Here is a 23,066-nt window from a genome sequence, read left to right on the forward strand (position 1 = left end):
AAGCTAAATCTGAGATTAAATTTACCTTGCATCAGATCTAGCAAGTGTGCAGCCACAGTGTGAGCTCGTTCAGTAAGCTGACACCAATAAAATCCATTAATTTCTTTTGATGGGTTAACCTTTCATCAGATCATTGGAAGCACCATGGTATCTAGTCCATTTACCCTGGATGAGGCAAAATGTCGAAGAGCACCCAAAGGTGCAGTTAAATAGCAGAATAAAACAGTATAAAATGAGCTGCAAGGAAAGCCATCAGCTTCCTGAACTGATTTACTATGCAACTGTGCTAGCACTGTGCTAAGAGAACAGGTCAGATCCTGCCAACACGAGTGGGAAGGAGAGTGAGAGTACAGGAAACCTAACTCAGACCAGCCTGAAGTATCCTGGGATCCACTCTGATGATGCTCAGGAGGCAGCCTGTCACTCACATCACTGAAGCAGAGATCTGAGCTGAACAGACTCACTCGCACTAATTGCACAGAATAAAAACACAGTTAAGGACCAAGCACAGAGATCTTTTCTTTTATACCTGTTTGAATTGAACAAATAGAGTTGTTCTGAGTTGCAAACAAAAGGCGGCTTCTAACGAGTGCCTTGCACGCTCCTTTTTCAGGGAAGGAGGGGAAGAATTTGAAGAGTGTCAATACAATTTGTCCACCTTGAGGTCTCAGCTCATTTAAATGAGCAACAAAAAACATCTGGAGAATATTAGTAATGAAATAAAAAGAGACATTGGAATTAATCAGTGTAAAAAAATGGTTCAAATACATGAAACTTTTCTGTGTAATGACTGCAAACTGCAATATTGGTCATACATAAATGCCTTAGTTACAGCAGGAAAAATTTTCAATTGTAAGAATGTAGAGATGAAGTATGGGGTTTATTTTAAAGACACAATGTTTAATTACTGGAAACAAACTCCCCTGAGACTGAGATTTTCAAGGTGTATCATGGATAAGCCTGTATGAGGCTGTCTCACCTGAAGGAGTCCTAAAATGGTGAGCTTTCCTACTTTTAGGTCAAAGAGTATTGGAAATAGGTGGGTTTAGCAGAGTTTAAAAATATTATCCAAGGCTACATAACCAGTTCTTCACAAAAATTACTTCACTGGATAGAACTATTAGTTATGAAATTATTATTATATGAATTTTTAGGAAATAAAGACAAACACAGATATTCAGGCCCCTTCCATTTTTTGGAAAAGTAAACAGAAAAAAAATAGTTAGAAAGTATGTGATTAAGGCATAGAAATGAGCTTGGCTGGAGCCTAATCCTGTACTTTTTACTGGCTAAAATTAGATGTTGCTTGTTCAGTACACCGAAAATACTGAAGAGACAGACAAGAAAAAACAAGGGAATAAATCTCTCAGTAGTTCAAAATGAAAATAAACCCAGTTTTCATAGGGCTGTCACTGCCGAAAGAAAGAGGGTTTACAATTAAGTCCCATGTTTCCATTGTGGTAGTCAGATATTCTAAATAAATTCTATGTTCTACCTGAATAAGCTTTCCAGAAAGAGTTAGAAATAGCTACTAAAAAAAAACATAGAAACTCCAGTCTCCTCCTATCTAGCCCCTGGACAAAAGTCTTTTTCTTTCATAGACCCTGCTCAAAAGTATTAAAATACTTCCAAATTTAAAATTATTCATACACTTTTAAATTTTATTTTGAAAAACTAATCCTGAAAATACAGCACAGTTTCATCCAGTAGGTCTATTTTTCACATTCAATATCCTACTCAATTATTTAGGGGACACCTCAGTTATTTAGGGGACACTTTTTACTGCTCTTTTCCTCTCAAGAGTGAATAAGCTGGATTCTGCTTTATTCTGCATAAGAACTGCTTAACTATTCATGACACAGCCCAAACCTATTTGAGTTCCTCGAATATATCACTTTTAGTAAAATTAAGGTATAAAACTCTATATTTAAACATCCTTAACAGTATTAACATTGGCAAAGAACTGGCACCTGAGAAGATGCTTATTTGCTCACATGGTAAAACAATACAGGAATGAAAAATGGCACATCTCTCTTTTTTAATACAGTAGATTTAGTTCTATTGCAAGGACTTTAAAAGATAAAAATTCACTGTGATATTTGTTAGTTTTCCTTTAAGTGAAACTAAAAATCAGATTAAAAAAAAATCTTATTTGTTGTCTCTTAATTAAGAAGGACAACGTTATGCAGATTTACCTACAAGGGCAAACATACAGATAATTCCAGAAACATGCATTCTTTCTGGCTGCAACACATACAAATCACACAAAGACAACAGTTCAAAATTTTTAATAAAATAAATTCAAATACATCTCATTCTCTGTCCATAGCTACATTGTTAAATATCAAAGAAATACATACTTTTAAGAAACTGGAAAAAAAAAATTGAGCCACAAAAGTTGGAACTGAATATATAACTCAAAATCCAGTTTGTCAAATTTGTCAAAATTAAGCAAATCGATCTTACCATCCACCACTTAACATAACCATTACCAATTCTTAAAAGACACGGCTAAAATATTTACAATAAATAAATAACTTACATCACTTAAAGTAAATGCTTTACAGTTTTCCTGAATCAAGTGAGTAAAATCAAGAGTACCAATGCAAATCATGTATAAACAAGTCTGGAAAATAATTCCCTCTACAAAAGGAATTGTAGGAGGAGGAAAACATGTAATAGTCTATTGCATACCATACTTTAGAAACAGTACATATAGACATCTACAGACTCCAATACAATCTTCATTTTCTTTTCTTGCGTGAGAGGTTGAATATGGTCCATATGCCTAAATAAGTAAATGCAGCAGCATGCAGTCTCGTTTGTCACCATGTTTTAAGGTAGGGACAAACCTGTTTACATGAGCTAGTACTGGAAAGTACATAAAATACTCAGCCTTCAATAAACTGAATCAAGAACATTCAGCTCCACAGAAGAGGTACAGAAATGCCTTGTAAGATTAGGCCCATACTAACTGCCTTAAGGAGATCTTTTCTAGCACTTGTCACTGTAAAAGTTCCCCCTGGTTTTATTTGTGTAGATACAGCATTTTTTAGAATAGAATGCATGCCAAGAAACTGGTCTCCAAATTGCAAGATTTCTAATAACGTTAAGTACATCTTGTCATTTTTTTTATTGAAATGGTTGAAGAGACTTTCATATGTACCAATCTGAAGATATATGCATTGTTCTTGCATACAGAAAACTTGTACAAAAAAAGAACAAAAAGATGCTTAAGTTGTGGTCTGCTGAGTTCAGCTTCTACAGAGCTGGCAAGTATATGAATATGAAAATCATTGCATTTTGTTCAAATCAGTTTATTCAATTTAATTTTTAAAGAAGAACAGATGTCTAACTACTAGCTTAAAAAGCAATATAATCATGTGTGTAACTCCTGGAATGGTGATAAAGCTAAATAACTACAGCTTGAAACCCATGTAAAATGTGGGTGTAATTTTAAAACTGTGTAATTCTTAACATTAATCTAATGAAGCCTAGAAGATCAAGTGCAAAAAAATGTTTATAGCTAACTAATGTTTATTTTGATCTGTCTCCTGGTTTGACTCCAGGAAATTAACCACGTTTTGGCAAATAAAAATGTCAGACAACAGCAGTTCCACAGTAACAAACAGCTTTTTTTTTTTTAAACTTCAAGTAATTACAATATAATTTGAGGATTGATAGTTTAGTTTTACAGGAAAGTCTTCTAAAAAAAAAAGTTAGTTGAGGTGCAAGAATTGTTTCATAAGTTCATATGTGGTAAAAGCCACAGCCTGGGAAGGAATGCAACGAATGTAATTTAGAGATAAACCACGGTATAATCCTCTTCGTATTCCATGCTGTTGATACACATATTTCAGTGTCTGCACCATTGTACTGGAAAAATAAGAACTCAAATCATTATTGGATACACATATTCAATGGTCAAAATCACTTTCTTTAAATACAAGACACTTGGTTTACTTGGTTTTTAAGAGATCTATGGAGAAAAATCCATGGGACTCCATATAGCAAAGCATTATAGTCTTTTTAGGACTCAGAAGACAGTCTGAGCTTCTGCAAGAAATTTGGGCGTGAGGGCTGGGAATTGGAAAGAGGACAGTGCAATCCCATCTAAAGAAGTTTCAGTCTGAAAACACCTGCCCTAAAAGACATACTAAGACATTTTACACTAGAATGGCTATGCATATTCCGTTGCCTATCCAGCAGGAAGAAGTTAAGAAGCATCAATTCTTCTTACAAATGTAATACAGAGTAACAGAAACATAATTTGCCCAATGCAGCACACACTCCTTGCATTAAAGATCAGTATTTAGGCTTGTATCCCATTCTCTTTCTTTGAGCACTTGATCAGACTACCCATCCTTCTAAAGCTCTGCATATAAAATTTATGTTTAGCTCTGTATTCTACACCTTGCATGTGTGTAGCTTCCTCCACCATGACAAAGACCTAGTATTTTCTCTCAAATGAGAAATGCTAGAATTTGTTAAGTATATAATACTTGACCTCATTAAAAGAAGAATTTGCAGCGTATATGCAAGGAGAACGATTTTCCTCACATACTTATATTGAAACTGAGCAAATGGACGTTAAATGCGAAGCAATGTAAAAATCTGTAAGGTGCTCAATATTTCCAAGCTATTAAAGACATTGCTCTTTGAGAACATCTTCCATATGCTGCAAAGCTTCAAGATTTCCTATTTGTTTTATCCTCTCATCCTCTAAAGACATATATGTCTACTCTCCTTCAAAGGCACAGCTCCCTCCAAACATGGCCACAACAACATTGTTAATTTAGGAAGCCTAATGTCTGTAAAAGTAGTTCTCACAAATGCAGAAAGTAAAACCCCAAGAACAATTAACACATTTTTATTTTAAAAGTATCTGCAGTGGAAAATAGCCAAACAAAAAAAAGGTTAAGGCTGCTAAGGAAAACAGAACAGCAACTTTCACAGTAAGCAACATCTAGGTTGTTTTTGAAAGGTCACTAAGACAGACTACTGTTAATAAGATCCAATTCACCACGCAGGAAGTTCACACTGAATCACGCTGGATTCAGACATACACAATTCCACAAGATTGAAAGTAACCAAGATAAAACTGTCCTGGAATTGAATTTGCCTGAGGCAATTTGAAATTCAGAAAGTTTTTCAAGATGAGAGCTGATTTAATACTACGATTTTAAGGATATTATGGTACTGCCACTTCTACTGGAGGACCCCAACTACGTGTGGGGAGTGGGACATTACCGTAAATGCAAGAAAGGTCAAATAAAACAGTATTATGCAAAATCATTTTATGGCACAGATTCTGCACCATTAAAAAACACTTTGAAACATTTAATTTCAGTAGAAGCACGCAGTCTCTCTCTTAGGGATCTTGCTGATATTAAAGACAGACATCGCAAGTTGAGTTAAAATACAAAAAAAAGTTACTAATACAAACACAGTATTACTAACAAAAGTGCCATTGTGATTTCAGGGTTGTTTTTTTTTAACCCCAGAGTGATAATGGCAGCTTTTGTCTGTGTGGAAGCTTATTCATTAAAAGAATGAAGAAATCAACAACAAAGTTTGGGGGGTTGTTTTTTTTTTTTTTTAAACTTTAAAACTAAGAATTTAACTCTGCTCAGACATCGAAGAATTCAGTTACTGAGGATGAAAAGAAAATACTTACAGGCACTTTTCAGAGTCTGGGAGAACTGCTCCTAACTGCATTCGCCTACGTGTTACATCAAGGGGATATCTACAGAGGAGATATTTGAACAGCAGTTCAACCAGATGTGTGATGACTATATGAATATTGTTCAAAAAAGAATACAAAGAAGTCCATGTGCAACCTCCAAGCTCCCTTTTCAGTGAGTCAGGAATCCGGCTCAGATTCTCAACACAGCTGAAAGTTCTCCAAAAAGAGAGACTTCCCCTATACAACCAAAACCAGCAAATCAGATCTCTTAATATATTCCTTTTGGCACGAGTAAGGAAGACACATGAAGATCAGATGAGAGTATAAAACAGTCTGTAAAACGCTGGAGGGAGAAGACACCTGAATCAAAAATAAAATTAACAGTTTAAGGATTAATAGAAAATGACATTTGTAATGCAGTGATTTAGTGAAAAATTGATGCCATACAAGTCCATTAAATTAATTTATTTTATGGACAAAATAAAATACAACAAGGACAGCATGAGAATGGAGAAAGCAGGCAAAGTAATTAAAAAATGAATGCCAAACACAATATCTAAGACTTGGTTTTGTGTTTTGTTTTGGTTTTTAATTCTATGGCTTCACAGGTTACATTGTTTTGAAAATAAATTGGAATAATAAAATTCTGCAAATTATGTTCATGGTCAAAATTTCATAGCTTACCAAACAAGATTCCAACTGATTTTAGGATATTTGTCTGAATTTGTTTAATTGACTCAATGAATATATCTTTAAAGACCCTGAAGATTAAATAAATATTTAGTAAATGAAACAGGAAATAATTGAATTCCAGTGTCTGATTAACCTGATTTAAAGCTCTTACTAATAACTAGACTTATATAAAATCATATTCTCAGATAAACATTTCTTTAGAATGAACAGCTATATAGAAAAAAAACAAACAATACCCAAACTTACGATATCGTCTGAGCTATTGCTCCAGCTATGCCACCACACAGCAGATTTACATGTGTTTTCAAAACTAAGACATCGGGATTATCTAATGAAGGCCGTCCAAGCAAGTTAGGTGCTTGAGCAAGTCCAATGCTCTTTAAGGTACCAAAGGTAAAAAATGAAAAACCTAAAAGGAAATTTAATTTTATGTACTTTCATAAAAAAGCAAACTATTTGTCGATGCATCATCATCATAAACAAAAAGCTGCAATTACAAAATGAAACTATTTTCCAGTTCTTTTAGAAGTTTTTCTTACGCAGAAAGAAATAGACAATATTTTGAATTTCTACAGTAACTTCTGTCCAAATGAATTCATGTTTATAATTAACATTAAAAGAATGCTTTAAATAAGCTAGACTGTGGGTTTTAAATTACTGGATTGCTGTTAAGAGCAACTCCTAAGATCTCTTTAACTGAAGAACATCTCTCATCTTTTAAAAATGAGTGTAGTTTAGCAGAGCAGTTCTGATGCTCCTCCATCCCACGTCACCCGCTGCTTTAGCTTGTGTAAGTATTTACATAAAAGTCACCAGGAGATGGAGCCAACACAGAGGCTCTAAGTCTCCATCTATAGAGCGCTCAGCTCTCTCATGGATCTACCTGTTTGGGAGAAATATCCTGCATGCTTTCTTGTGGGAAAACTAGGAAGCAGAAGAGAAAGAACCACTACCCTACCTCTCTCCCTCTGAACTCCAAGTTTCAGAAAAGCTAGGCTTTGCCTATTGAAGATGCTTTAACACACATTGATCAATTCTAGATTAAGACTGAAGAGTTGCAAATGCTTCTAGTGGCCTTCCCTCTCCATTCAGTAAAAAACAGAATCCTTGATTTTAACAGAAGCTAAATAACTAGGTGTGCAAATATATTATGTAAATTTAGTAGCGCACATAACTGCTGAAGGACTGCCACATTCTGTTTTTAACTTACCCGCGTATGGTGCCATTCCTACAACAGTTGGCATCAGCCCTCTGTAGAACCCACTAAAACCGCCTTCCTTTGAAAGAAAAATACAAGTACATTTGTGGCAAGAAATACAACAAATGTCTTAACAAGTTATATGACTGTTCATACAGATTCACATGACAGCAATCTGACTAGTACCATCTAGCACCAAGGAGCTAACATCAGTTCTATTTCTTGTGCCTGAAGAATTGAGGGGACAACTGCCTGGCTCCATAGGAGATAAAGAAGTGAAAATGAAGGAGAAAAATCTACATCCAACATCATAATCTAGGAGACATTTCTGCATTATACACATCCCTCCTCCCCAAATTTTTTTGTATCATTACTACTTGTTCTTGAAAAGCAACTCCTCTCTGCTGTTTTTGACCTCCCACTTACATGAGTCTTAGCTACATCTTAGCAGCCTAAGTAGAAGGAAGCATCCAGAGAATTTTTTACATTAAAAAATTCAATGTGCATGCAATGAAGTCATGTTATTTTCCACCAAGCCACTATTTTCAATGCAGTGCAACATTCTTCAAAGAGCATATTTTGCTTTGACAGGACTGAAGATTAAAAGAAAAAATACCTTTGTGTAAATCATCTTGAATGCATGGATAATTCCCATGTACTTGTGTTCCCCTTTTACTTGGAATGCCAGACGAACTCTAACCATATCAAGAGGGTAAGTACAAATCACTGCTGTAATACCTTTATTAAAAACAAAAACAAAACAAGCAAACAAAACTCACCTACACCTTATCTGATTATAGGATTATTTTGAAAATTAGAATTTCCTTTTTGGCAGTGAATATAATAGCATATACAAATTATTTTGTTAAAGAAATATTTAAAGTCACTTATAATCAGCAAATAGGAACACTAACTTCAGCAGCACACAAAGGATTTATGTTTATACTTGGTGTTCACTGAAGCTGCACACCTAGGCCTTGATTTTCCACAGATTTATGGGCCTAACTGTATTCACATGAGCAATCTTATTTAAGTCCACAGCTCACAAGCATCAGGCTAGTCAAGTGCACCAGCTTTACTGGATTGCAACCATGAAACCCAATCCTACCATATCTTTTAAAAAAAAATCAAAACCAAATTTACATGTTTAATTTCAAAAAGGTTGTGTCAGAATTTGACGTGATTACTGGATATAGATGCATGTATCTATCTACTGCAACTGAAAATACTAAATATATTCTAATGACATTTAAAATGAAGTCAGGATTGTACTAATGAAGAGTACTTAACTGTGTTGCATTACTGCATTTCAATAGTTCATGTTATACCAGCACTTCTGTTTTAAAACTCTGACCAAAAAAGCTATTTCTAGACTTAAGATGCCAAAAAAAAGCAAGTCTTAGGATTCATCCAGTTATGAGCTGCTTCAAAACTGATTAGACACTGACCAACTCGTAATTTTGGAAACAGAACTCCAGTACAGAGAACAACTCCTCTAACAGTTACCTGAATAACAAACACTTTCCTACTGCTAGTTTTTGAGGTAAACCACTCAATTGCTGACAAGCGATTTCGAGGGAGTAGTTAAAACTGTTTACTAAAAACAAAGGTCGTTTTCTGGTTGTATACCACCATCACTAAAAAAAATACTGGGAAAAGGAGAAAGAAAGCAAAAGCCTTCGTGATTGATATTGTTTTCTAGCAGCCGCTCTGATTTAGCTAAACTTCACCCTTACAAATTGGTCCTACAGAAGATAAGCACACTTTTTATGCAGGCAGGAAATTGCTACTTCCTCTTAAGTTTTCATAGTCTCTTAATGATATCTCTTTTTGTAGGTGTATTATTTCCCCTCCTTTCCACAAGGTCAAGAGAAAACCACAACAGGGAGAGGGGAAAAAAAACCCACACCAACAACAAAACCCAAACACAACACAACAAGTCCAGCAAACAAACTGTTCATAACTTTTATGTCTGGAGAGGAAAAAAGCAACTTCAGTAAGATGAATGATCTGATAAAAGATATCAGGATAAGATGGGGAGGAAAAAAGTGAACACCATAAGTGAGCTATCCAAAAAGCTGACACTGGTCAACTGTCAATTGAGAGTAAAGTTTGTGGCCTTCTGGAGTGTCCTACCAGTAACTTATTTTAGAAGACAAAAACATCTCTTTCAGAGATTTTGGACAATTCCTCTGAACAAAAAGCAGACATCTGCAGTCGATTTCTGATGTTGTCTCACCCATAGGGTTCAAAAGTTGGAAGCTGCAAAACACCAAAGCAACTTTAAGACTGTTTCCACTGACGTACATTATTAAATGCAATCCCTCAAACTACAGCCTTTTCCTAATGGATTGCCTGAGATGTCCAGAAATATTGTAAAATGGATGAATTCAAGCAGTTTTAAAAAAATAAAGACAAAAAAAGCTTTTATAGAGCTTAAGAGTTCACAGGAAAGTCATCCCACTTCAGAAAACAGACAACTTTATCCCCCCCTCTCTTTCCAGTCAAGCACTGATATGTATCCAGGAATATTCTCTGAACAAAGACTAGCAAACAGACCAACCAAGAGCTTGGTGAATGCACTAACTAATGAACACAGTCCAAAGATAGTACAATGGGAAAAAAAAAAATCAGATGGGACTGAAAGAAACCATATGTAGTAAGGATTTAAATAAGATTTTTTTTTTTAACTTAAAATCCTCTAGCCATGAATTCTGAAAAAAATGGGATTTCTAACATTAGCCACAAAATATGCTTTCTTGAAGCAACCGGAAGAGGCACGTTACTGCTTACTGTTCATATAAGCAAAATGTACATACAAGGGATCAAGATTTCCTTTGGGGCTCAGAAGAGACACTATCCTTTCTGGGAGGAATGGCAGACAGCTTTGGGACACAAAGTCATTGTGATGAAGTCTACAAAATTACTAATCTCATCTCTGCTCCCTAAATATTATGAGTTATCAGAAGTCAGATCACAGCATCTTAAGGCTGATTCCATGTCTTGAGGAAGCAAAGTCCCAAATAATGAGAGTTGAGCCAAAAATCTCTCCCATGGTTGGTTAAACAGGACAGAATTGGAAGTATCTCAACACTTAAGTGATACATACTGCAATTCCCAGTGTCTGATCAGAAATAATAATAGGGCAATGTAGCTCCTCCCTCCTTTATGGAACCACTTCTTCAAAAAACAGCAGACTTTTTCATTGCAAATGCGGACTCAGAAGTCAAAAGTCAGGGAAAGACCATTCTTCACTTACCATATTGTCCTCAAGCACCTTTGAGCACTCTTGGGGACAAGATACTGGGTTACACAGACCTTTACTGAGACTTAGCATCAATGAAGCACAACAGGAATTAGACTGTCCTTGATTTGCTTCCCAGGCTTTGGGAGTTAACAATGAGATTAGCTGTATAGAGATTTATCTCTGTCTCCCAATTTCCCTACTATTCCTCCATTCTTAGTAATTTTCTTTCTTGGAAAATAAAAAATAAAAAAACCATCTGGAGCAAGGAAAAAACCAAGTGAAATACATTTACAAAGATCAGGTACTGCAAACATACCTGATAGGCAAGTTTTTATGATTTCTGTATCATGCTCTTTGTGCTTTATCAGTAACTACTTAGATCAAATTAAGTACTACCAGGTGATTCAGACGTGTACAGTTCAAAAAGCGATAAGCACAAGTCACAGCCTTGAACTGCAGAAGATATGCTCCTTAACTAGTATAAAGAGTAATTCATCAAGGAGGCATCTTCTGAACAAAATAAAGCTTCAAGAACTATACATACAGAGAAATAGCTGATGACAAAGAATATTTATCAGACAGGTTAAAGAACTGCCTAACTTACAAGTCCTAATATTTCTAGACCTCCAATATATAATTGTTTCTTTCTGAATTGCACCTGAGAAATAAACAGCATAGATTCTTTTAAAATGTTGACTCAAATAGATAACTGTTAGTTACACACTATTTAAAATTGAGACAGTCAGTATCCTTCTAGATCAGAATACTATTTTCCAATTGCTTTTACTAAAAGTAAAAAGGATAAAAACAAAAACATGCTTTCTGTATTAGTTTCATGGAACTTGAGTTTATTCTAGATAATATCTAGTGGGTTTTTTTATTTTTAAGTTAATCAACTGCAGGGGAGGAAATACACATTTCTGTGTTTTAATTCTGATTTTTCAATTAGAAAACTAAACAAAGACTTAGATTTGCAAAATCATCCTGTGATACAGGTGTTATTTGATCATTTTGTTTCCTAAACCCCACTAACCTCTATGATTTCTCTATCTTCTCCCCAGCTCTGTTTTTCCTTAAAAGAAGTTATACACCATTTATCTGTTAATGAGGTGTTACAGCTGAAATTTGAATCACACAAGACTCAGGAAATTCAGAGTTAAAGTTTCCACAGTAACTTTAACTTGGCCTCCTTAAATATATGCATTACAATAGGTTTTTCTTTTCTCTCACTCCACTACCCCCATCCTCATTGCCTTGTTCTTCCCTGTGGATATGCTTTTGATCCTGCTTATCAGTTACAGAAGACACTCAAATGTTTCCCACCACTTTGAAGCTGATTCAGGTCTGTTGACTGCTAGAAACGTTGGAAACACTGACATAAGCAAGATTTAAGTATCAGTAGCATACACAGAAGTGAAAGCAGACAGCTGTGTGGCTAGATGGTGTAGACAGGACAAAAAGGAAAGGGAAACAAGGGTTATCCATTTTCAGCTGCATAATATTGGGTTCCAGGAAACTGTGAAGACCCCTCTCCACCAACACTAGGGTGTCTGTAGCAGTTAAAGCAAGAAATATTACCAATTGCTTTTAAAAGTCTTATTTCATTTGCAAACCTAGAGAACTTCCATAACAGATTTCAAACTCTATGCTTTTCTTAGTGCCTCCTTCCTCCTTTGTATCTTCTTGGCATACTCAATATAAACCCTCCCCTCTTATTTATCTAATGAATATCCCAAAAAGCAGTTAATGCCACCTAGTAAACAAACAGTAAGATACTCACATGTGACACTATTACTGTACCTGACTGCTATATTCATTTCACTGCACACCTAAGTCTAGCTCATCTACTCAGTTTTGGGGTTCTCAATACCAGACTATTGAGTATATTGTACTTAAATGCACCACACAAAGAATTTCATTTGATCATTGTTTCCAGATAGTACTGTATATTAATTTTATTTGTTACTCTAACCACACAAAACAGATTTAACCAGTAAGGTGTTTAAAACTATGCCAGATGATATTAATTTATCTATGCAGAGAATTCCAGCATGTCCAACACTGACAGAGTTAAGCTGATTATTCAATGTTTTCACAGTGCCTCACAAGTCAGGTTCCAGGTCTCTGATAAAGCTCCTGAAAAGGCTAATAATAAGTTTTTGGTTTTTTTTGGGGGGGGGGGGGGGGGGGGGGGGGGGGGGGGGGAGGGGGGGGGGGGGGGGGGGGGGGGGGGGGGGGGGGGGGGGGGGGGAGGGGGGGGTGGTGGTGTTCTTTAGTACAGTTAAGCTGGGGGGAAGAAAGAAAAAAGGAAAAAAAAGAAATTATATATTTTTTCCACTTATTTCAGATAGAAAGCCAGCCAAGTTTTGGAACATATCTTGCCAAATGGGTTTTGCTACTTTTTAGGATCTTTGAATTGTTTCATTTCATTCTCTTTCCTTTTCCTCTGATAGCATGCAAAGCCAAAATACTTCCATGAGGTCTTCCTAGTTTAACTAAAGGTACTATTAACAAACCCCAGTAGTTTTATTCCAAAAGAAGCCAAATATTAATACTCATGTCATAACTATTTAAGGACTGTCACTGGACAGTATTAAGCCTGTTTTACAAAGTAAAAGCACTTGAAGAACCACCTTGGTTAAAAATCAGTCCACTATTACTTACCTTTCCCTGTTTTTTCTTAGCTACTTCTGGCTGAATGACTAGCATGAGGAAAATAGAAATGTATAATCATACTATATACTGGCAGTTTACAAAAGGGCTTTTCTACTGCTATTGCACTAATTGATAAATGATGTTTTTTAACGTTCACACATACAATCTAAAGAGTATCATCGTGACAATCCTGCGTTGGATGTTGAAAAGTATAGACGTTTCTGGCAAATCCAAAGAAACCACCCATTTAAGGAGCTGCAGTTCTCTCCACGTCTATGGGCTTATATTCAACCTAGCAGCAATGGCAGACAGCATGATGAGCCAATTCTACTAAAACGTGCATCTTTCTACTTCATCTTGATGACACTGGATTTTTCATTTTTTAAAAGCCATAATAAACACTGTAAAAACTGTGCTTTACAACATAGCACAGAATTCAATGCTTGAACAAATATATTTTAAAGAACACTCTTAGACAAACAGTTTTCAATTAGGCAACTATTTGTTACATTAACCATTTACTAGTATTTTTGCTTAATACAAATTTGCAACAGTTTGACCTGAAAACACATCAAATCATCCTCTAAACAAATATTAACTTTTCAGCAAAAGGGATGTCTGAAATCCAAATACAAAACTATACCTGCCATGGATCCAGCCATTAATCGATGCACGTGCCCTGAAATCCCAAGTTGCTTCTTTATTACCTACAAAATACGGAACATTTACAATAGTCATATATCAGAAAATACAGGGAAGTACATCACAGAGTTTATTAGCACATTAATGCAAACTCTGTAGCTGTTTCCAAGAAGTTTACAACACTACAAATTCAAACCAGAGCACTTAATTACTGTTAAAAGACTTTTCTGAACATTGCTGCTGTTACCAATTTCTTATTAAAAACATGAAAGTGCTAAAATTCTACTAACAAGGCAGAACAATTAGTTGAAAGCATTTGTACTGTTTACTTCAGAAACTAGATTAATTGTTTATTTAGTTATCTTTAATGTGTGTCAAACAAGGCAAACTGAATACTATCCTTGTTGCATGATAGAGAGCAAAGGACACTGAGCAAAGTTGAAGAGTGACACATTTGAGAAGAGTAAATTTTTCTTCCATGCACAGCATGTGAAACGTACTCCTATAAAGATATAAGCATTTGAGAGCAAGAACTTCCCAAGTTACGTTACATCCTGGAAGGAAGTTAGAAATTAGTTTCCAGGCTTTTATCAAATAACTGAGACTATTTAAGAAGCAGTTTCTGCTATAAAGAAGATCATTTTGTATCTTCCTTCTTTAAGAACTGGGTTTTTTTCCTTTTACACATTCCTGCAAAACTTCTTGAATGTTTGTTGTCAATTAATAGATAAAAGAAACTGCTATGATGCTAATGGTTTCTTGAAATTTGCAGATTCATAAATCATTTCATTATAAAGCATGGCATGCAGTCTTTTATTCAACACAACATAAAACAAGCATAGATCAACAGCATTTATGATTACACCACAAAAAAAGAACATATGAAACTCATTACAGTTACTTCTTTGTATCAGCCTTCTGAAATTTGCTCTTTTGGGAAGGGAATCACAATTTCAATCTCACTGTCTTCAAAAGATCATGCAATTTACTTCACTAGGTACTAAATCTGACCTTTCAAATACGGAATTCCTCATTGCTAACAGTAAAATGGTATTTTTCACCCCATATAAGCAATGTTTAAAAACACGTTCATGCTAACAGCCGACCTCCAAAAGATGTTGCAGGGATTTATTATGTATTTATTATGAAAGAGTAAATGCACGAGAGCAGCAAAGAATCTACAAATCTTGCGGAACCCTGAAATGAGCATTTGCTCTTCCAGGTCATTTTAATCTAGAGCCTGACATAGTAATTTGTCCGGTCAAATATAAGTCATATCCAGACAGACTTTCAAGTTTAAGTTATTCCATCTATCAAGTACTAAGAAGCCCAACATAATATAATAAGGAAGTTCCATTTCACATTTTGTTCCTATATTATTCACAAAGGGCAACCTTATAGCAATACAAATAGCAGCAGACTTTAGATTACCTTTTTCTTTCATTAAAAAAAAAAAGTATTATTCTCAATAATACAAAGGTACAAAAAATCGGTGGGAATTTTTTTCCTTAACCAACACTGCAAAAAGTTTCACTGTTGCCCTGACATTTTTGATGGGTAGAATCAGACAAAATTAAGCAACCTTAGAAAAGACATGCAGCGAATTAATAAGACACAAAAGTTGCAGTTTTAGTTTCGACCACTTAAAGAATCTGTATTCATTGTAGGCAGAAAAAAAGAAAAGCAGAACAAAATAAATTCAACTACCTTTTTATATTGGTCAAATGCCATAAACTGAATTGCGCCATATGGAAAGATTCTAATCATCATTGCCCCGTTTCCTTTATACAGCCCAAGGTAACCTTCCTTTTTGGGGACAGCACACAATGTAGAAAACACTCCTGCCAGCAATACAAAAAGAGGTATGTAACAATTACACTGGGGAGAGGAAAAAAAAAAATCAAGCAAATATTACTGACAATAAGAAAGTATGCATAGAACTAAGGCCAGATCATGTTGCTCATGTAACTGGGGAGAGTAGAAAATGCACTTTCAATGCCCAAACACTGCCAGAAGGAGGAGGTTTAAGGTTAAGTTTTATCAGCTTTCTCGCCTCCCAGATTCAGTGAACCTCTTTCTGAATTCATGCATTCAGACCCCATGACCTGCCCGGACTGCAGGCAATCCTATTGCAGATGATACCATCCACCCACAGAAGCTAATACTAGCAACAGCAGGAGGAAACTGGTTGACTTGCAATTCAGTCAATTCAAAATAAATACTTAGAAATCTAAAACCATGGGAAAACAATCTAATATTGCTACATGCTAAATTACAGATTAAATGCCATCACTGAGGAAATGAGGTAAACAAGTGTAAGACTCATTACTTACAACTTAAAACATCTCACACTTCCTGTCCCAGAGTTGTTGCAACAAGAAGCAATCCTATTCCCTTTTAATCGGTGGGAAATAATGCAAGATTACACAAACTTTGGGCAAAACCTACAGTTTTATTATAAACATATTAGTCAAGCACAATTGCTATCAAATTGACTTTTTAATTTTTTTTTGTAAAGGAATAAACTGTAACAGTTAAACAGTTTTCATGAATATGCAACTACTTAATATAAGAGCTGAATGTGAAAAAGGCTTACACATTTATCTTTCAGGCAGAAAAAAAGAGTAGTTGACAAACTTTTGTTTGGCGTTTAAATAAAACAAATATTAATTAGTTTCTGGGGTTCTAAAAATACAATATTAAATGTATTTTTAAGATATCACGCTTATTACATGCCTCTGAAAATACTTATGCCATGATTAGAATTTCTCTCTACCCTGCAATGATGAGTTACTGTTCTTATTTCTTAAAACACATGCTGTGAAATCCATGTGGCACAAACTCCAGAGAGCAAGGGCAGTAAAAACATTTAGCAAGGACTTTGATGAACTAATCCATCGTGTCTCTGCACTTAGACGTATCTCATCCACATAATTTTCCTTTTTGCCTACATGTAACAAGGACATGCATTCAAGTCAGACACATTTCAAACAATCAGCATCATACCTAACACCCTAAATAGGGAAGAATATAAGATATTACTTGCCAATTATGGCACAATACAAAGCAAACAGAAAATAAGGATTTAAAATATCAGTCAAACCAGTTATTTCAGCCTTCAATTCTTAGACTGCAGATTTGAGTGCATACTTATGTGTCTGTGTTACCAAAACACCACATTACTTGTGTTTCCCTTTTTGGTACAGTGAAATGAATATATATCCACTGAATTTTGTTTCAAGACTTGTTTTTCCAGCCTTTAAAAAAAATTATCTTTAGTGTCTAAGTTAAAAATTCCAAAGTTTCATTACAGGTAAAATTAACCAACTCAAAATTATCTTTTTTTTTCCTTGACAACTGTAACACACTTAAATTTCGGAACCTAAGTTATGACATATTCCAAGAACATATGACATAAAATACCTCAAATACTGTGCACAAGAGGGCACTGTTACAGCCCTACAGAGAATGGTTCTGAACATGCTGACAACTCTGAGTTTATTCTCTCACCGTGATGCAACACAGATGCTGACTACAGATCACCTGCACCTTACGCCAAGCACAAATCCACTTCTATGTTCAGTTCACATCAACCACGCTGCTGTCTGCGAGCATAAGCGCACGTGAGTCTTGCAGGATTCGGTGGTCACTGATTTGTGATCACCGGCCCCCGTGAGGGCTACCAGCCTCTGAAAAGCACCAACTCCCCCAGCCCCTGGGAACTGGCAGTCACTGTAGCAGACTGCAGCAGCTACCAGCAGCCGTGACAGTTTTTACATAAATGATCCAAGCTTTGAACCTGTGATTACCAGTCTCCTGCTGGCTTCAGTAAGGCGAAGATCAAACCTAGCTCTTATATGCCTTATTGAGGATTATTCTGACATCTCAATCTCTAACACATCAACCAATACTGCAACTTACTCGCACGGGGCTTTGTTTTTCTTTTTAAACACTAACAAAACATGGCACAGAGACTGACCGGACGGGTACCACCTTCTGTCCGATTAGTGCCTTTTATCAGCCACATCGCTAAATAAATCAACATACCCAAACCATACACATTGCATTTAAAACCAAAAATTAGACACACAGGAGGCATCTTACCTAGATGTTTGTAATGGTGGTTATGAGCTTGCAGCAAAATCTTTACTCGATCCAGTGGTGCAGTAGTTGTTTTGGCACAACATCCTGCAACACCTTTCCAAGAGGGGAAACAGAAAAGTGACGGGATGCAAAAGTTCTTTATGTCAGCAGAGAAATAAGGGATCTTTCTAATGTATTTTTAAATGGAATAGGGGAGGAGAAACTCAGGCACGGGAAAAAGCCCCGATGACGAGTAAACAGCCTCTATTAGAAGCATGTTACAAAACCCTTAAAGCCTTAATGAAATGTATAAGCTACTTTTCCTGATTACAAAAACCCAGGCCACCATCTCTCCCAGCTGCTGAAGTCACAGCAGAAGCTTTCAGAGAAAGTTACTCAAGAGTTTTCCGCCCTACTTCCTCCTTCCCTTCTGCGGAAAACAGCCCTAGCTGCTCTCCCCAAAGGAGCGGGCTACGTGTCCGCCGTGTACCCTGCGCTACTTGAGCGAGCGAGATCCGACAGCGAGTGCAGCATGACGTCAAAACTTTAAATAAACAAAACATTTTCCGACCCCCTTGCAAACCAGACAGCTGGGGCAACACCCTGTCGGAAGAACAAATAGGCTTTTTCTCTAAGAGGTTAATAACGTCGGGTTGTGTTTGCGAGGCTGCCCCCCGGCTTCACACCACCTTAATCTTCACAACCGCAGTCGCAAGTTTCGGGACACGGATAACCAGCCCGCCTTCCCCGAGTACCCTAACGAGGGTTTGGGCTCTGACTGGCCACTACCCGGGGCTCTTCGCTGGTTCTGACACACGTGCGAGTCGGTTGCGTGCACCGAGTCACCGGCATTAGCACATTAGGGGAAAAAAGGGGAAAAACAGGAAAAGAGAGCCCCCTGCTTCCCCAGGTGACGACACTCTTGACAGCGGTTTTACCGGGGATATTGACACGGAAGTGACCTCCGCCTACCCGCCGCGGAAGCAGTGGCGGCTCGGCTCCCCTGCTCTCCCCCGGCACAGCCCAGTCTCCCGCCGCTCGCAGCAGGCCCGCAGAGACCGGCACCGCGCGCCGCCGGGGCACTCACCTCCGGCGATGAAGGAGCGCAGCCAGTAGAAGTCGCGGCGCGCCGCGCCCGGGGGCAGCGCGGCGCCGGGCCCCGCCGCCGCCGGGGAAGCCATGGGGCAGGGCTGGGCGCGGGACGCGGGCGGCGGCGGCTCCCTCAGGCGGCGAGCGGGCGGCGCGGGCAGCGCATGGTGCCGCGCGGCGCCCCCGCCGCGGCGCAGGGGCGGAGCTCGGGGCGGCCCGCGCCGTCACTGCGGTCCCGGCCGCGCCGAGCCATGGCCGGAGCCGCCGGGCCGCGCCGCGGCGCCTGCGGATCGCGTCAGAGGCGGCGGTTGCGCGTCGGCCCGCCCCTCCGCCGCCTCCCCTCGGGCGCCCGCGGAGGCCGCGGTCGGCCGGGTAAGGCCCGAGTTAACCCGCCCGCAGCCGCCGCAGGGGCCGGTTCTCGGCGTTTACTTGGTCCAGAGCAGACCGGCCCGTACGATGCAGCGGGGCGGATGGCTGGGCGCGGAGCCGGATTCTCAGCTGGCGGTGTAAATTGTTGGTACCCCCGGGGTACCAACTTGCTGCTGCTTAAAAATGGTCATCGGTGCCCTGTTCCAACAAATACATATTTTTAGAGCTGTAGGTGCATGCAACCAAAACCTAAATAGCTTTAATTAGGCTACACAATAAAATGCATCCATTTTTTAAAGCATTTAAATAGCTACTTAAACTTCATGCCAGAACATCAGTATTTCTTTTGTCTACAATTATAGTTTCATATCTAGCAAAAAAATTAAGTATTTTTATTCATATTCAAGTTTCAAAATGCATCAGAAAGGGAAGTAGATACTGCAAAAAAAAAACCCCTGCTTTTTTAGAATCGGAAAGGTCAAACCCAGTGTCATCTCTGCAGCTGTCAACGTTTTTTGCCATTTTTTAGGTTTTCTGCAATGTCTCTGTTGAATACAGTGTATAGGGCTTTCCAGGAGGCATTTAGTTAAACTTTTGTCCTCAACTCTTGAAAAAAAAACAACCCACACTCTGAATGCTGGTGCATGGTATAAGGAAGGAGAGCATACCCGATGCCAGACACTGATGAGAAAGTTAATGCTGTCAGCTTGTCCTTCAGTTTTCTGCAGTTGCTCATGTATTTCTCATACACTCTTTGCCCCATACATCTTGACCTGAGTTTCAAGTATTTCATATACCAAAATCCCTTTTAAAAAAGTCAGTCTTTTATCATGAAGAAAACAGTCAAATAGATTTCAATGCCTGCACAAGTAAAATGAACCCATTTCCAAACAAATTTGCTGGAACATTTTTTCTTCCTGCTTGTGTCAAACTGCCTTCAACAGAAATTACTCATTTTTTCCTTTAATAGGTTACATTCCTTAAAATTAAGTTTGCTTCAGCATTGGGAAAACTTTATTTTGCTCTGTTTGATCATTATGTCATTTATATATTTGGGAAATGGCTGTTAGAATATGCATTTTTTCCAATAATAAAAAAATACATAGCAAAGGTGAACAGACTTCTTCCAGAAAACATGGAATAAGTCCTTTATAGCAGAAAACTCTCAAGCCTTTTTTTACATCTTTTAATATACCTGGGAAATTCATAATTTTTGTTGAAGTCCCTCTGATGCTTAAGTCTGTAATGGAAAAGCAACTGTTCTGCGAGTTATTGAAGCAAGCTTTGTAGTCACTGTTGATGTGGTTTTCCCCAGCCAATTTGTATTCTTTTGGGATTCTGCTCAGGAAGAGCCCCTGCCCTGCACCGCCCTACACCCCCCCCCCCGGCTCTGCCACAGCAATCATACTGCTGTAACAGCTCCAACTGTAGAAACTTAATTTATTTACTGATTTCACACAGAGAAGTGTTGCAACTACACTAACAGCTGAAAGCCATCTAGTTTCTAGAGTTTCACCAGTGACTAGAAAAATCAGATAACTGCATAAATGGGCTGTTACTTCTTTCAGATACAGGCAAGATATTTCAGGAAGGTACTTTGTCAACCCTTGTACTTTAGGGAAGTGTGCACCATGAGTGCATACTGTTTAGGAAAGCAATAAGAAACTTGCATTGCAAAATCAAACAGAACATCTCGTAGAGATATACTAACCCAAAGGAATTCAGCAATGAGCTTTATGTGTATAGCTTTTTTTTTTTTAAGCACTTGCTGGTATAAAATGCTCTGAAGTTCTGTTTTCTTTACTAGCTTCTGCAGTAGTTCATTATTTGCACCTTCAAATCTTAACATTCCCACTGCTGTCACTTCATCTTTTTACCTTTAAGTGTTTATGTCCTTTATAGAATTTCTCTGGTGACTTCTCTTTTATGACCCATTCGTAAAAGTCATCAGCATTTTTAATGTCACTCAGGTTACACTCATGCCTGACACTATGTCATCCTTCCCTGGCTAATAATAAACAAGAGGAGACATTAAAGTCAAGATACTCAAGAGCAGAGCTGCTAACTTGAAGAAAAATTCAGGCAGGTAGGCAGCTTTATCAATAGCTGTAATTTGTTTCTGAATTTTTTGTTGTTGAGGATGCTTGTTTTTGTAAAGATGTTTCAAATAGTTATCAATTAAAATAAATTATCAAGGCTAAAGTTAAGTAAGCTATTCTCATGGCAGTTGTTGCTGAAAAGATTATTTTCAGTTCTCTTAAAATGCTGATGTACATCAAGCTCTGTTTTGAGACAGTTGTACAAATTGTCCTCAAGTGTCATGTCTCTGGGCTATAAGGATCAGAAAGATTTTTTTTCTACTTTGTACTTGCTTCTGGTCTTTACTAGTTAGTGATCTGAAGTAACAACTATCTAGTTGTGTGTTCATTTGCACCAAACCCTATCTAAACCCACTAGAAGTACAGAACTTTTCCCACATGAGACTCAGAAATTTGAGGATTCTTTTTCCTTCTGCAAGAGGCATTATGGCCTGCAGGTTGGAAATACCTGAGCAAATCTCAGTTCCTTGCCAGTGTGGCATATTGAGCTCTCTTTATCTCTGTCAGCAAGCAGACAGGACAGTGCTGCTTCCTGAGGTAAGGTAAGCTAGGAACCAAGGATGACCACAACATGGATAGTATACTCACAGACAGGACAGGCAGAGCTGCATGCTAGGAATAGGCTCCTTCAACAGTCACAGCAAGAACAGAAAGCAGGTCCAGGGTCCATCCAGAGAGACAAGTCAGGAACAGCAGGAGATAATACCCAAAAACAAGACTAGAGACTAGTCTGATGTTCATCTAGCAGCTAAGACTAGACAATAAACAGGCCAGAGCCAGGACTCAAAACAAGCACACCTGTAACATAGCTTAGACAAGGAGCAATTGCCTGGCCAGGCCTGAGCTTAAATGGAGGTCCTGGGCCCATGGACCAGGTGTGTGGGTGGAGGCCCCAGGTGAGGCTAGTCAGGGCCATTAACGCCTGTTGGCACCCTCAGGACCCTGACAGTCCCTACCCGTAGGGTGTCACTGAGGTCTTTAAGGAACAGAAATATTTGACTCTCCAAAGTCATTGAGTCTGCAGATACAGTGGTGCCAAATTTCTTTAGCTAAGCAGGCCTCTTCCTTTCTTTCAGGTGCAGGGAAGAGGTGTGCACTTCATGCCCTCTGGTATCACATGGCTTACTGCCATAGTGCAGTAGACTTGAAGCATCCAAAAATGCTGAGTCGGTGCATGCAAAATTAGCCATGTCTTCCCAGATGTAGTGTTTACCGGCCAGGCACAACACAATCATTCTGCACTCATGCTTTATATTGCTCGTGCACAATCATGCAGTGAAGTAAGGGCCAAGATTGCCAATAAAA

The 23,066-nt window shown here is 38.0% G+C and overlaps 1 protein-coding gene across 4 annotated transcripts; it reads right to left on the minus strand.

Moving 5' to 3' along the window:
- Positions 1-2,272: 2,272 nt before the first annotated feature.
- SLC25A16 (solute carrier family 25 member 16) lies at positions 2,273-22,523 on the minus strand. Of its 4 annotated transcripts, XM_050899227.1 has the most exons (9): positions 19,292-19,385; positions 18,226-18,318; positions 15,829-15,962; positions 14,123-14,186; positions 8,194-8,315; positions 7,590-7,656; positions 6,626-6,788; positions 5,678-5,746; positions 2,273-3,876 (listed from the first exon to the last, which is right to left on the minus strand). In XM_050899227.1, the coding sequence occupies exons 1-9, from the start codon at positions 19,383-19,385 to the stop codon at positions 3,720-3,722; spliced, it is 963 nt and encodes a 320-aa protein (XP_050755184.1). In that variant the 3' UTR covers positions 2,273-3,719. The 4 variants fall into 4 exon arrangements, with proteins under 4 accessions (XP_050755184.1, XP_050755185.1, XP_050755187.1 ...); XM_050899228.1 differs by lacking the exons at positions 18,226-18,318; positions 19,292-19,385 and adding an exon at positions 22,350-22,523; XM_050899230.1 differs by lacking the exon at positions 18,226-18,318 and having other exon boundaries at positions 19,292-19,327.
- Between the last annotated feature and the right edge of the window lie 543 nt (positions 22,524-23,066).

The sequence above is a fragment of the Gymnogyps californianus genome, chromosome 6, assembly GCF_018139145.2.
Source record: "Gymnogyps californianus isolate 813 chromosome 6, ASM1813914v2, whole genome shotgun sequence".
NCBI classification, from domain to species: Eukaryota; Metazoa; Chordata; class Aves; order Accipitriformes; family Cathartidae; genus Gymnogyps; species Gymnogyps californianus.